Source organism: Drosophila mojavensis, unplaced genomic scaffold (genome assembly GCF_018153725.1).
Source record: "Drosophila mojavensis isolate 15081-1352.22 unplaced genomic scaffold, ASM1815372v1 contig_36, whole genome shotgun sequence".
NCBI lineage: Eukaryota > Metazoa > Arthropoda > Insecta > Diptera > Drosophilidae > Drosophila > Drosophila mojavensis.
The window spans coordinates 19169113-19184080 of record NW_025318858.1 but is presented as its reverse complement, the minus strand read 5'-3'; the positions used below and the strand labels follow the sequence as shown (position 1 = coordinate 19184080).

Genomic DNA, 14968 nt, shown 5'->3' with positions numbered 1-14968 from the left:
ACTATTTTTATATTGCAGAGGCAAGCAATAAATATTTCATAAATATATTTCGTGAATCATGTTATTTTGCATGTTTCATAAACCAAACATCTAACCGCATTATAAATAATATGCAACTACAGGCTAATTGTAGTCCGTCATATTATCAATACAATATAAATATTCATAGTTGACCCAACTAGGCCACAAAATTGGTTGTCATTATTCAATTGGGTATTCCATTTGGGGCCAGACAAATGTTTCAACGGCAATTTGGGGGCGACACATTAACCGTTATTTCGTTAGTTCGATAATCAATAGGCACCAATGTGCCAATGAACTCGTTATCAACACTAATGGAGCCTTTTGCCATGCCGCATGCAAGCGACGTGCACGCAAGCATTCGAAAATAAAGTAAAAACCGGCAGCAACATTTCAGTTAACAGCCGAACATGCATGCATGCCCTGCCACGCCCAACCGCCTCATCGCGGCGGCAGCTAATCCGCCCAGCTAAGGGCGCTGCCACAATATGATTATAATAATGTTATGCATATTTTGTTTTTCTGATAATATATTTATGCATATACATATATATGTATATATATATATATATATATATATATATTTATATTTTGGGTCACGCACGTAACGGCAACAACAACGAACAGGAACAAATCAAGCATCAGCCGGAAAACGGAATTGATTATCGAGACTATATTTTGCCCCATCCCCCTCTATCTCCCTTTCTCTCTCTTTATATATATTTCAGGAGCCATTGCCGTCCGCAGGTTTGTCGGCTGCGTTTTATCTATTTGCGTGCCGCGTTGCCGTTTGCCTGTTTTGAATCCCAAATACAAATTACGAAATCAAATGACTTCATTTTGTGCCTTGATACCCTGCGCATATTTCATATTTTTCAAAAATATTAGAAGATGCAATTTAATAGAATTGGAAAATAAATTGGAGTTTGAAAAGTGGTTTTAAATGAAAGGAAAAGGATAATAATAATAATAACAATAATAATAATAATAATAATAATAATAATAATAAATAAAATACAAAAGTAATTAAATTTTATTTCAATTATAAACGAAAATCAAAGGCGTGATCATCCATACTTTAAGCAGCTGTTAAAGTCTTTGCCGTCCTTAGAATATATGTATATACAAGTTATATATTTTTAAAGAGCGTTTCACACATAAAATGAAATATTTTCTATTCTAATATTACGTAAAATAAGTAAAATTGTTATTTGTATATTAAAATATATTTAGACTTAATATAGCTCGGCTCCTGTTTACAGGGTATCCCACACTCGATTGCAGCTTTCCCTTTAAAATGTCCGTGACGTGTTTTAGGAAATCCACGTAACGAGGTCAAAGGTTATTTAATTGAGTGCAGAGGAACGTGGCGCGATTAGCGTGTATTTGCGATAATTGCTGTGGCATGTTTATGTGTGCTGCTCGGAGGGGCGAGATAATGCTAGAGTAGCCTGTGAAACAAATGCTATAAATCTGCGTTGGCTTTGCTATAGCCTAGCCAAGCAACCAGTTTCTATGTAAATTTTAACAAGTCAACTAAGCCTGAAAGAAATTCGAAAAATTTAAAAACCAATTTACAGATTCGAGGCTCTCAAAATGCCTAACGAAAAGCAGTAAGTCCATCGAGTAGACATATTATATATTTATGATATCAATCTCAATTGCTCAAAGGTCAAAGGTCAAGAGCCCAGCTCTACAATTTAGCTCCGCTGCTGGCAGCCCAGAAACCAAACGCAAAATGTTGCTATACAAGCAGCTGCTGCAGCGTGAGATCGTTAGGGATATGAGGCCTCGACAAGTCGTTAACTATCGCCATCCGAGCCGACAGCAGCAAGTATTCGAATCGTAAACACAATAAATTTGTAAACCCTGTAGTTATGTCTCGATAGACTGGATTGACAAATATTCGGCAGATTCTCGACTTCCATTCTCAGTTTTTGAATTTCGTCACTTTATTGGTTCATAATAAACTTTTTCACCAACAAAATTAAATATTAATATTTGCTTTTGAATTACCATTCTGTGTGCACTATAATTGTGCATCTGGAAACATAAATTCATCTGATTGTTTTTAGGTCATGTAAATTTGCATTTAACAATAAAAATGCAATAAATTTCGCTTTTGTGTACAAACAAATTCAGCTTAAAATAACAATATATATTATTACACAATATAAAGCAATTATAGAGCTTATTGCAGTGGAAAATAAAATTTATAAAAAATATTCAAAGAAAATAAATATGAATTGTTTCGGGTATAAAAAAATTAATTTGGTTTAATTTCATGAAAAATTTATTTGAGCTGCTAAAGCGTTAGAAAATGCAAATCTGTCACACAATTAAAATAAGTTAGAAAGTTGCTTTCGGGCGTTGACTTAAATTTGATACAGCTTTATCCGATTTGCCACAATATGGACAAATGTATTTTTCGATTTGCCACGCCCCTATTTGGCGGATCGGGACAGTCTTGAGATCGTGTTTTTCCAAATTTCATGTTTGAAAGTCGATAGCATTCATAGGAACAGATAGATACTCCAAAAAACCAATATACTCATTTCATCTTCACGAATGAGTATAAACAAAAAAATGTATATATGTTTTCAAAACAAACTTTCATGCGTAATCAATAAAGTATATTATAGCATATGACTTCATATCATCTATAAAATTATTTTTTCGATAAAAAATATGAAATTTGTTAAATTATGCAGTGCTGCTGCCAGCACAAAAAGTTTCACAAAAATTCCCATAAATGTAGTTTTTGTCAAAATTTATGCGAATCTGTTTTGTTGTTGTGTGTGTATGTGTGTGTATGTGGCACCACAGGCAACTACTGCTGCTTGTCAAGCGCTGCAGCAGTATGGTCAACTGGCCAGCGCTTTTGTTGCAATTTTTGTGGTTTTAACAGTTTATTATAAAGTGCCAGTTAGCCAGCCAAACAAAAACAAAAACAAAAGCAAAACAACAACAACTGCAACTGAAGTCAGGGCAATATTCGCTGCTATAAAAACAAACCCGAGGGAAGTTTCAGGCTTTCAAATTGTGCGCGGCCGATTTTAATTGCAGTCAAGCGCCAACTGTTACATTTCAAAGTCTGCAACTTTTATTTATTTATGCAAATTTTGTTTTTGCTTTTATGCACGAGGGGCCCGGTGGCCCGTAGAATGTGGGCTGGGGGGCGCGGTTCAAAAATATTTGCTGCTAAATTGGCAAAAGTGGCGCAAACTTTTGACCAGCTTTAGAACGCAGAAAGAGAGAGAGAGGAGAGAGGCGTAAAAATTTTTTTGATGGCCGCGACAAATAAATTGAAATTGTTGCGACAATTTTTGCACTGCGTTTATATACATTATTTTATTTTTTTTTATTTTTGACAAATGCTGTGTGGAAAATGTTTAGAACGAAAATATGTTCTATTATTTCGAATAGCTGCGCTCCAGCTGGCTAATTGGACGACAAATGGCGCGTTCTACGAGCTGCGACACGTGCCAATATTGTCGAGCCAATTCCCCAAGCTGCTGTTGTGGATCTAAAAACTTTTTCATACTTCTTTTTGCCGTTCTCTGTTGTTGGCCAACTTTGGCCATTTTGTGGCTTGGCAATTGCACATACTGGGACATATTATGGCGGCAACAAAAGTTGCCCGCCACGCCCTAGAAAGGAGAGAGCAGAGACGTGATAGCACGTACATTCCGCATCCGACATGTGTTACATGCCACTAATACCAACGCAGATCCCAATATATATATACACATATATGATTTAGTAACATTTAGTCTTGTCTTTATTCAGTAGAAGTAGGTTGAGCTAATGCTTAACGTTTGATTGAAAAAGTGTGGTAATTGTGACTGGGGATGGGCTCGAAAGGCGTGAAGACGGCTTTTTCAATTATGGAACGTGGACTGCCCTTGTGCTGCAGCCACAAGCGCCTGTCAAAGTTAACAGAAATTAATGAACCGGATCAAACAAGTTTATATAGTAGCAGTGCTCACATCTCGGATAGCATGTCTTGTGGTCCTTCCATAATTCCCTTAACGGTGCCTTCCTGGGTATTCATGCACCAGCCATTCAGTCCAAGCTGCTTGGCCTTGATTTGTGTGTGCTTTGCAGCCAGAAGAGATTGCTTTCAATATCAATCTAAGTCTTATTTAAAGCCCCACTTACCTTACGAAAATAAACACCTAAGAGAAAATATACGAGTACATTAATATATGTTTTAATAACGATTTTCTCGTATCATAAAATAATATACTTACCCTGTACACGCCCATAGATCTCAAACATCGAGCTAAAAATCCTTTTCTCACCGTCCATTTTATGGCTAACTGATTCAGTCGGCAATTTTGATATTATTTCCTTCGATTGTTTAATTTTGGTATTCATTATTTAAACAAATTACAGAAATTCCAAAAATTATAAAAGTACAAAAATAAAACTCTTCTAGATTTAAATGCGTAAAAAATTCTTCACTTCAGTAAAATTTAGTTTGATTCTCTCAGCGAATCTAACAGGAATGAATAAATGCTAGACGAAGCGTTGCTGCCTTAAATTTAATAAACAATTTCGTGACAGGTTTTTCTTGACGTGCTATAATGTTTTCGTTGGGGTTTTTAGCTTTTGATTTAATACATATTAAAACTGACTATTTTATATAGATTTGATTTATTTATATAGACATTTATAGAAATAAATCGGTATCCATTTATATAAAATTATTTATGTAAAAAATACTTGAAATATTTTTAAAATATTATAATAAATAAACTTTGGTACTTATTAACCTTGTGTAAATTTAAGATAAATGAAAGTTAACTTGTCCATTAATTTAATTGAATATAAATTATTGAAAAGTTTTGCAAGTGCTCAAACTTTAGCCAAGTTTTATACATTTCCTGCAACTTTTACATTTACAACTAGTTCCACAAGCCACTGCCATGCCACGCCCCCCCATTTAAATTCCGTCAGTTCAATCCCAAAGAGCTCATAATCTACCAACTGTGCTGTCAATTTTCAATTCCTGCTTGCAGTTTAATATCCTTGAGCGACTTCTCGGCTGGCGGGGGCAAACTTGATGTTTCATCCGCATCACAACAATCCAAACACAATTGAATGCCGCATTAAAAATACATAATATTTCATCTGACTGTTTGGTGAGTGCAATTTGCTCATCAGATCATCAGATTTCCGCACTTGTAAGAGTTCAAGCAAGCAGTTCCACAGATGCTCCCTCTCTCTCTCTCCATCTCCATCTCTTTTTAGGTCTCTTCTGTTGTCAGCTCAAGCCATTTGGAGCTGCTTCACTTTTAGCGCTTCCGGTTCGTTAAATTTAACGGGCGTAGCTCTGCTGGCCACAGGAGAGATTGAGAGAGAGAGAGAAAGAGAGAGATAGAAAAAAGTAAAAGGATATATGTAAGAGTCAGTGAAGGTAGCACAGCGAAGGCCGGGACCACTTGCAACTTGGACGCTTCAGTGGAAACTTCAATAAAACGTTTGACGCTGCAGGCAAACTGACATTTTCCATTAAGTGCAGACAGCTCGAAATTTTTGGGAAAACCGGACTGGGACGGGGACTGGGATAGTATCTCTGGCTGGGAGAGGCAAACATTTTGGCCAAGTTTTATGATAGCAAATGATGTTCGCTGGCCTTGCACTGTTGATTATGGTGTATGCGCTCAGCTCTTAAGAGCTGTATATTATAGATATGGAACACTAGCTCAGGCAGCTGCTGTTTATAGCCAGCTCTTAGGCACACACACACACACACACACACAAACACACATACAGATATAGAGCTAGCTTGCATATTAATTTAAGCTAAAGTCCAAGTTGCAGCGACTGCTTGTTTTTCGGCCAAGTTTTTTGACCAAAACATCAAAGTGTCATCAACAGTCGGGCACTCGCCGGGGCTGCACTTCCGCACTTGACAAGGCAGCCGCAACAAGAAGCCAGCCTGGCCCGGACAACGACAAGCACTGTCACTGTGACTCCTCTCTGCTGACTTTGCTGGCTCTGACTGGCTGCCTGTGTGTGTGTGTGTGTGTGTGTCCTTATCATTTGCGACAAATTCGCCGACAACTTTACTACAATAATATTTATTTTGAAAATATGCTCGAGCGCGTCTCCTTTTGCTATCTTCGCACACTTTGAAGTGTTGGCAATGTGCAAAAGTAATCAAAATATTTTGTCAGCTCCAGCTGCAGTTTAGCACTGCCAACCGAGACGTTTCGCGTGCTCAGTCTCCGTTTCTGTGTGCTCGCTTTAAAGGCGCTTTTCCACCAGTTGCCCACGGAAATTGAGTTGAAAGTGGCTCAACTCAAGCGCTCGCTACTTAAACGATGCCAACAACTTTAAGTACAGCTCTGCTCGCAGGCATTTCGAATATTAGACTTTGCACTTTACTGCTAGCGATGCCCCTCACACCACTTCCCGCTCTCTCTCTCCCTCTCTCTATCTCACTCTCTCTTTGTGTTCACTCTATTGGTGCTGTACAGTGGGTGGATTTTATGGTTTCTGTGGCATAAGTGCTTCTCTGGCGAGCATGCGATACGCATATATTTTATGTATATTGTACATGTGTATTTAAGTAGCATATTGGCCGCAGGTGATGTAAAAGCTAATTAAGCTCAGAGCTCCATTGAAATATAATATCCTACATACTAAATAATATACATTTTCTCAACAATATTTTACCCTGATTTCCCATTTTCAATGGGTATAAAAAAGGATTTCTCTTTAAGTGGAATTAATTTAGCAAACTTTTGCCAATTAGATTAGAGCCATCTAAGATCCTTTCTTTTCTGTCTTCTTTAAATTTAAAATCAAATATTCTTCTTACGATTCTTCATAAGTTCTCTGTTAAGAAACAAGCTAACAGCTGTTATACCACTTAACATTTTCACTATTTGCATAAACTTCAAAGTTTTTTGCTTAGCAATGTAACTATGGTGTACAAAAAGCCAAAACACTTTGTGTTAAGCACAGTTGAGAACTTTTCTTTTATATCTTTGACACTTGTTTTTACACACAAATATGCTAATTAGTGCCATGGTGCCCTTCGCGTTAACCGAAATTGACATTTATGCAATTTGATTTTGTGCCGCACAGCAAATTAAATTTGCTCACTTTGCTGGCCACCCGAAAAAGTATGCTCTGTTTTTGTGCCCGCAGCCAAAGCAGACTGAAAGATGTCTGTTATACTTAAGCGTGAGTGTGTGTGTTTTCAAACAATTTCACGTTGAAATTTGTTACAAATTGCGGCTACAGTGAAACATTTGCATAAAATTTCCATATGCGTTTTTGTTATCCTGCCTGTTAGCCCGGCGCGGCTCGACCAGGCTAGAACGGGATGGAATGGAACGGAGTGGAATGGGACGGATGTGATAGGAAAGAGGCTACGCTCATTTCGCTTTTACTATTTGCATAAAAATTGCCGCCTGACTGACAAATTTCACGTGTCGCTCTCGAAAATTTATGAGCTCTTGAAATTATTTGCACTTTTTCAAGTCTCGCGCGCGTCGCATAAAATTTGTATTTTAAGTTGGTTTTTTTTTTTTTTTTTGGCGAGCTGGGGATTTGTCCGAGGTGTTAACATGTCCAACCTGCCCACCATTTGCATTTGGGGCTGGACCAACCCTCGTAATAAGGCGAGTTAATTTATTTGCGCCCCTTCGAAAAACGCCAAGCGCCAGCCGCCTCTCAACCAATTTTCATTAAAGCACATAAATTGTTGTTTATGGCGCCCCCAAACTCCCAATGGCCAGAGAGATACCTGGGGACCGGCAGCAAATCCAGACGCTGCACTCCAGACGGAGCACACCGAGACAGAGCGGGGCCCTGGGCGGGCTGCCCAATGTTTTTGTCCAGAAGTCGACTTCATTTCATATTCATGGGCGCGCAATTTGAAACTCCTTTTTTGCTCCTTTCAGACGGGAGCTGCCTCGTTTTGTATCCGTTAATAAAGTTTGGCAATTATCTTTGCTGCCTGTTGCTGTGCTTTTTGCAGTAACTGTGTGTGTGTGTATGTGTGTGGGTTCGGGCCGATAAGTGTGTTTTAGACAAGGCCTCTTTGTCCTACGTTGTAATTGCGGTTAGACTGCTCAGAATGGGAGCTGAATGGAATTTAAGAGTAAGACTTTAAGTTTTAAATTAGATTTGTTGCTTCTGTTGCCATTGTTGAGCAGAGAATTTGCCATGTTAATTCATATAAACAAACGCTGCCCCCATTACCCACACAACTGCTGTGCCCCAAAATCCAAAACTTTACAGCTTAAGGTAGAAATATTTCATCTGCTGATTGTCGCCGGCTTCCCACTCTCTGCAAAGTTTTTGGATCATCAATAGTCGAGCTGAAAAGCTGTCTGCAACTAAGAGTAAAGACAGCACATGGCCATCATATCGAGTCACATCCGCCATCAATTTCATAGAGTGCAAAGCGTGTGTGTGCGTGTGTGGGTGGGGAAGGAAAGTGAAAAAGTTGCCACATAAAACCTGCCTCAATATAATTGCATTACACGTGGCTGTCACAAGTGAAAAACCGCACGCAGAACAAAATATGAGTAAAAAGAGGAACAAGAAAAAAAAAAAACAGGAGGCGGCAGTAGCAACAGCAACAGCTACCACAACCGCCACACACAGCAATCCACCCAACCACCCAGCCACCTAGCAGCCGCGCTGTAAACCACAAGCTAAGCTCTTTCTCGGCTAACCTGACTCAAATGTGAAAATGACTTGGCAGGCGACTTTTCATATTTGCAACGAGTTTTGCTCAGCTGCTGGAGTAGCTGCTCACATCTCTTGTCTCTCGTCTCTCGTCTTTTGCAGGCGTGAAGCGTGATCCCTGTCGCTGACAGTGGGCCCAGAGCAAATCCTTTTTCTTAACCTTTTGCCAAGCGTGGGCATACTTCAAGTGTGCTTGAGCCACCCACATTTACCCCCGCTCTCTGGGTCTGACGCCTTCCTTTGGGTTCCTTTGGGCTCACACCTCGCGTCAGCCTTGATGTGGTCTACGAGTATGCAACACACAAATCACCCGGGCGTCGACGACGTCTGGAATTTATGCTACCTCTTAGCAGCTATGTGTATATACATACTTATATATGTATGTGTATGATTTGGCCAGGCCAGCAAATGCCTTGGCGAGACCCTAAGCTGACACTGATGTACGACATTTTCTGGGTATGGTCTTCTGCTATATAAATATACGTATATATATATTTCTCATTCAACCAGACCTTAAAACATGGCTAGCCCATTAGCTCTTTTTTTCATATTTCTTCATATTTTTTTTCCTTTTTTTTGTCACGAAGTGTGTAAATATTTTTCGAAATTATTTTACGCTCGAATGGAATGAATCGGTTCGACAACCGGTAGCCGGAAATCACTTTTGACATTTTCGATCTATTGATTTTTTATGGCTCAGCAATTTTTCGGGTTAGATAATGACTCGACAAAGCGGATGCACAGCTTAAAGATTGTAAAAGAAATATGTTGGTAAATGTAATATAAAGCTTAAAATTATTTAGAGTAAGGATAAGCGACCGAGCGTAAAATGCATCATAACTTTACTGAATTTATGGCATTTTTTTTAGTCTTGATTTAATAATTTTCGAGGGCTTTTAAATTTTTTTTTTTTAAATGTCTATTTGCTATATATATGTGCCACTAATAAAAACATTTTTTTACATTTCAAATATGATATGTATATTACTTTAATTTAATTTTCTTTTGCTTGTAAAGATTTAATTTATTTAAATGGCATTCTATTTTTTTTATTTTCTTATGACTTTTATTAATTAAATTTTTATGGTAAAAACAAGTTTTTAACTTTTTTTTTAACAAAAAGAGACGGGTATTATTTTTTTTTTTTTACTGCTTATACTTTTATTTGTTACTTTTAGCGAACAAACATCCGTTTATTAAATTTATAAATTGTCTTTTATTTAAAAAATTCCTATTTATTTATTTATTTAATTATATTTTTTCAAATATATGAGAATATCTTTAATTGAGTTTCAGTGGACTTTCCTATATATTTATTGATTTATTTAGTTGTTTATTACAATTCAATTATATTTACATTTTAATAACTTTTGTGACTAGCTGCAATTTGAGTGAATTCAATTTAGATTACATACTCTTAGTACTATGTAGTCACATGGCAATGGCAAGTTATTAGCTATCTTAATTCAATCTCCAGCTACGTTCTGGTCTTCTAATGCATTGCTCTCGTTAAAAGTTTGCTGCTGCAATCACTCGCAACTACTTAGTGTAACTATTAGTCAAACAACTTGCAGTTGGGGCTCTGCTCTATCAATCGCACTTACTTTGAGATGTATTTTGATCGAAACAACAAAGTCTGCACTTGCTTTTGCCATGTTGCCAGTTGCACAATGCCATGTACAATGCGTATTGTAACATTTGTGCGAGCAACTGGAGGCAGATAGTACTAGAGTACTACTACACCTGGCAGTAAACAGTAAACTGATTGTAACCGAACATGCCAAAGAGAGTTGCCCCCCTCTCTCTCTCTCTCTCTCGTTCTGTCTCTCGCACTGAGCTGGTCGGCAACTACAAAGGCGACGACTGTTTGCCAAGTTGTAATAAAGTTTTTGGTAAACAAGTTTTGGGGCCCATGCACAGCGACTCAAAATAGAAACACAATACAAATGCTCAGCTACGAGTAAAACAGCCTTTGGCCAGACCCAAACTTATCTTAAATTCTAATGCAATTGCTGGCCAACAGCAAAAGGATTTCTATACTAATGTTTCAACATTTTTCTCGCTTTTCCATTGCAGGTATGTACCGGCCGCCATTTTGTTTCTGCAGCTGACTGCGGGCACGAGTGTGTGTGTGTGTGTGTAAGTGGCAAACAAATGCATTATATACTATGCTTAGGTTTAACTCTCATGCATTTACTACATATAAGATAATAAAGTAGTCGTCGGAATCGTTTGCGAGAACAGCTCGCCTCCGCTTGGCTTAGCCAGACGAACGTGCAATTCTGTAGCATACTTTTTGGCGTGCGGTACGTGCCGCTTATCAAATGCATCAGACTTCAGGCACAGCACGGCAAACACAATAACACACACTCATAGAGAGAGAGAGAGAGAGGGAGAGAGCGAGCGAAACACACAAAACCCAAATAACAAACAGTCCACACCAGAAAAACGAACAATACAGCATTTCACTTTGCCTTTGATTTCCTTTTTCTATATACTCTAACTGCAGAGAGTTGTTTGTCAGCATTGAGTAAGATTTGTAGCCACATTCTTGATATTTATATAAAAGAGAGAGACATCAATTAAAGTTTTTATTTGCTGCTGCCTTTGGGTATAGTTCTCTATAATTCAATATCCATTTGTTTATTACCTGATTATAGCACTACTCGAAGACTGAAAGAAATGCTACGTTTTTATAGTTTTTAATAAAAAATATTCTTTTCATTCATTGAAGTAATATTATTTTTATTTAGCAGCTGCGAAGAATCTAAAGGCAATTAAAATACGCACATATAAATTTATTATAAAAATAGAAATAAGACTTAGGTCCAACTATTTCCCTATTAGTATAAAAGACAGTAGAGTATTTAAGCTTGTAGCAGCTTTGATTTGTGTATTTTATATATGTATATATATTTTTTCTGAATTCTTTATACGTTTGTATTGTGTTGATTTCTGCGCACTGCATCAGTTTTGTTGCTATTGCTGTTGCTCTTGTTACTATTGTTGCTCATGTGCTGCTGTTGTTGTCTGTTTGTTTATTTAATGTTGTTCACTTATCCTGCAAATGCAGCAGCAGCTGAGCCCGATACGTGCTGGCATACCAGCTGCAAATTCACATAGTCCGGCATCCGTTGGCCAAATGTGTGCGTTAGCCAGCATTTGATATGGCTCATTCATTAGTTAGCTTGACGCCTCTAATCAATTGCGCTCAAGGCAAAGATTTCGCATTTCCATTCCATGCTTGCATTAGTTTATGCTCTCTGATATTTGCAGCAGCAATTATCGAAAATTATGTACATAATTATGGGGCTAGGGCCTTGGAGCTGCTGCTGCTGCTGCTCATCCTGCTGCAGCATACTTGCTAATGCAATTATTCTGCATAATTATGCGTTTATTACACAAATGAATTCAAATACGGCAGCAGTTGAAGGGAATGCTCACCGAATAGATAGATAGCTGCTGCTCACTTGCTCATCCATTGAGCTCATTTCGACCCCCAAAGGCGGTTGGTGATTGCCAACGTTTGTGCCGATTCTATCTGTCTGTTGTCTCCTGCTGCCTCCTGCTGCCTTCTGATGTTGTTGCTGTTGCAGAGTGGCATTCTCTTGCTGTTTGCAGTTTTGGGCAGCAACCGAACTGCATTACTGGTCGCATATTTCGGGCCAGCTGTGCATCGTCTGTTGCCCAATTGCATTTTAATCGCAATGCCTTTGACCAGACACATTGCCGAGCACTTAATGAAGTCGCGGCTCAAGTGCAGCAACATTCATGCCATTGCATGCAGCCTGCTGCAAATGAACAAGCATTGAGCTGGAGATTAACACAAGTGTATTTAAGCTGCTTGAAATTTGGAAAAGTATTCGACAATAGAGCATAGGTGTGAAAGAATGAGAGAGAGAGAAAGAAAGAGAGAGAGAAAGAGGGAGTATTGCTGATATTTGATGAATAAATGTATTTTGTAAGCCTACAGTTGATATTAGTTGAAGAATATTTTCTATACATTTTATATTTAATTCAAGTATTATTTAACATATTTTTATAGATTAAGATTTTATGTAACTTGAAAAATATTTTTTTTTTTTATATATAAAATTTATAAGCCCAGAAAATTGTTTACTTGAAGAATAATCTCTTACAAATTAGGCTTTTAAATCTATAATAAATATATTTTTTATATAAGTTCTCTATATATGCAAGTCTGCTATAAAATCAAATCTTAATTGGTTTTGAGTTTCCAGCTCTCAATTAGTCTTATTCAAATTGAATTCGTTCAATGCAAATCTTTGCTAATTGCTCATCATAATCTCGAATTGGATAATTTCCATGTCGCTGACTGCCAGCAGCTGGACAATTTGTCAAGAGCTAAGCTTTTCAGCATTCAATGATAAAGTTCAGTGTGAAAAACTGAAATTCTCTTCGCCCCTCGCTCGTTTTCCAAATGTGCCCAATGTCAAAGAGTTGATGGTCGCAGCTGGCGTCGCTGTGTTCGCGACGATTTATATTCGCCATTTCCTGCCACATGTAAGCCAGCCGCAGACACAGACTGAGAGAGAGAGAGAGAGAGAGAAAGAGAGAGAAAGAGAGAGAGATACTGCTAGAGCAACTAGCAACAACAACAAGCACCAACATCGATGTGCAAACATTAACCCCAAACTACATAAGTGAAGGTCCCGCCCGAGACAAATTTCCCGAGTTGTTTTATTTTTGTTCCCATTCCTTAGGTCTCTCTTGATTTGTTGCTGATGTGTTCTTTCACTAAATTCACTTAAACTCGTGTTATTTCCGCATGTTTCACACCAAGCACCTCTCTCTTGATACAATATGTATGTATGTATGTACATATATGTATCTCTAGTATCTGTAGCAGACTTTGCCACACAAATCTTCGATTCGTGTCGACTCGTAGCAATTTCTTTTGCAACAACATTTTCTTTGCTTACGTTTTAGCCAATTTGCACTTCATGAATAACATGGCGCGAGGGGGGATCGAACCGTGGCTGGCCCATTAGACAATTTGCACACATGCCATTTGGCCAAATCGAAGCCAGCTCGTCGCATGTGAGATGTCCCTACACTATTTGTTCTTGTTCAATTCTTCGATTTTTTGTTCTGTTTTCTGCTCTTTTCTTTTCTTTAGTTTTTGGCACGCTAATTCGCCGAGTGCACAGATTGATGCAGTTTTTCCAGGCATTTCGCCTGCTATTCTAAACATCCGTTTCAACTTTCCTTTCATGTGAGCTTCACACCGTATTTTTCTAGCATTTTCCTCATTTGAATTTAATTTCGTGCTAGCTGCTCGCATTTATGCCAACATTTACGGCTACAATTGCAGGGCAGTAGAGGAAATATATATATATATGTATGTGGCACATGTGAGGAAGGTGTTGCCAATGTGCTTCGAGTGATGCATTTTTGATGAGCTCCAACGAAACGTGCACATCCAAAAACTTGGTTAAACTATTTTTTGGCTTTTATTTGAGTCTGCCAGTTGAGATACGTGTGCTTAAACAACTTTTATGGCGCTTATTTAACTTTCAGTTAACGTATTAAACTTATGCTTGAATGTGGAGAGAAGCTGCTCAAATTGAACATTTTGCTAAGTTAAATGGAATGTATATATATTTATAAGATATTAATTGTTCTGAATTAATTGGAAAAAAGTAAATTGAAGATGGCATCTAAAATTATTATTTAAGTAAATAATTATTATTCTTGTAACATGCTCAAAACATAAAGTTTGTTGCGGGAGCTGAAAAGGAATTGATATGTAATTTCTATTATTATCTTGATTATTAGTTAGTTACTCCTGCTGACTTCTCACATAAATTTAAATATTTTGAATTCAGCTTTGAGAGTATAGGAAGTAAAGAAGCTGCATTTTTATTCAAAATATAATCAGCAAATTTTAATTATTCCACAATTCAGTAATATTTTAATCTTAGCAAAAACTTAAACACCTGGTATTAATATCTGCCCAATCAAAGGATTCTCAACACATTTAATTAAGGCTGAAGTTAAATTTACTCTGCTAAAATGTCGAAGGTTGCCTTTCATTGATTAAGCTAACCACAGTGGCTGTCAGTATTTTTATATTCACACGTTAACTGCGAGCTGGATTTAATTGCCTCTTGATTCATTTAATTGCTCGAAACATTTTCAATAGCTTTTGTTGTTGGCACATTAGGCACAGACTCTGCTCAGAGCTCCAACAGAGCGGAGTTCGGTCTTG

General features: G+C 37.7%; 3 protein-coding genes across 5 annotated transcripts in view; 2 read left to right on the top strand and 1 right to left on the bottom strand.

Moving 5' to 3' along the window:
* Window positions 1-14968, top strand: part of LOC6577321 (E3 ubiquitin-protein ligase TRIM9) — a 111552-nt gene that overhangs the window by 51105 nt on the left and 45479 nt on the right. The window lies entirely within an intron of this gene.
* LOC6577323 lies at window positions 1519-2013 on the top strand. Of its 2 annotated transcripts, XM_032728789.2 has the most exons (3): window positions 1519-1634; window positions 1693-1851; window positions 1911-2013. In XM_032728789.2, exons 1-3 carry the CDS (start codon window positions 1618-1620, stop codon window positions 1918-1920), a joined length of 186 nt encoding a protein of 61 aa, XP_032584680.1. In that variant the 5' UTR covers window positions 1519-1617; the 3' UTR covers window positions 1921-2013. The 2 variants fall into 2 exon arrangements, with proteins under 2 accessions (XP_032584680.1, XP_002003290.1); XM_002003254.4 differs by having other exon boundaries at window positions 1522-1634; window positions 1693-2013.
* On the bottom strand, window positions 3780-4544 carry LOC6577322 (acylphosphatase-2). The gene is made up of 4 exons (XM_002003253.4): window positions 4275-4544; window positions 4183-4199; window positions 4011-4120; window positions 3780-3947 (listed from the first exon to the last, which is right to left on the bottom strand). The coding sequence occupies exons 1-4, from the start codon at window positions 4399-4401 to the stop codon at window positions 3833-3835; spliced, it is 369 nt and encodes a 122-aa protein (XP_002003289.2). The 5' UTR covers window positions 4402-4544; the 3' UTR covers window positions 3780-3832.

Bases quoted from the DNA above. Each gene is read 5' to 3' on its own strand.
- LOC6577322 (XM_002003253.4), bottom strand. From the start codon at position 4,401: ATGAATACCAAAATTAAACAATCGAAGGAAATAATATCAAAATTGCCG. The intron at 3,948-4,010 runs GTGAGCACTGCT...TAACTTTGACAG, and splicing joins CAAGACATGCTATCCGAGAT to GCGCTTGTGGCTGCAGCACA.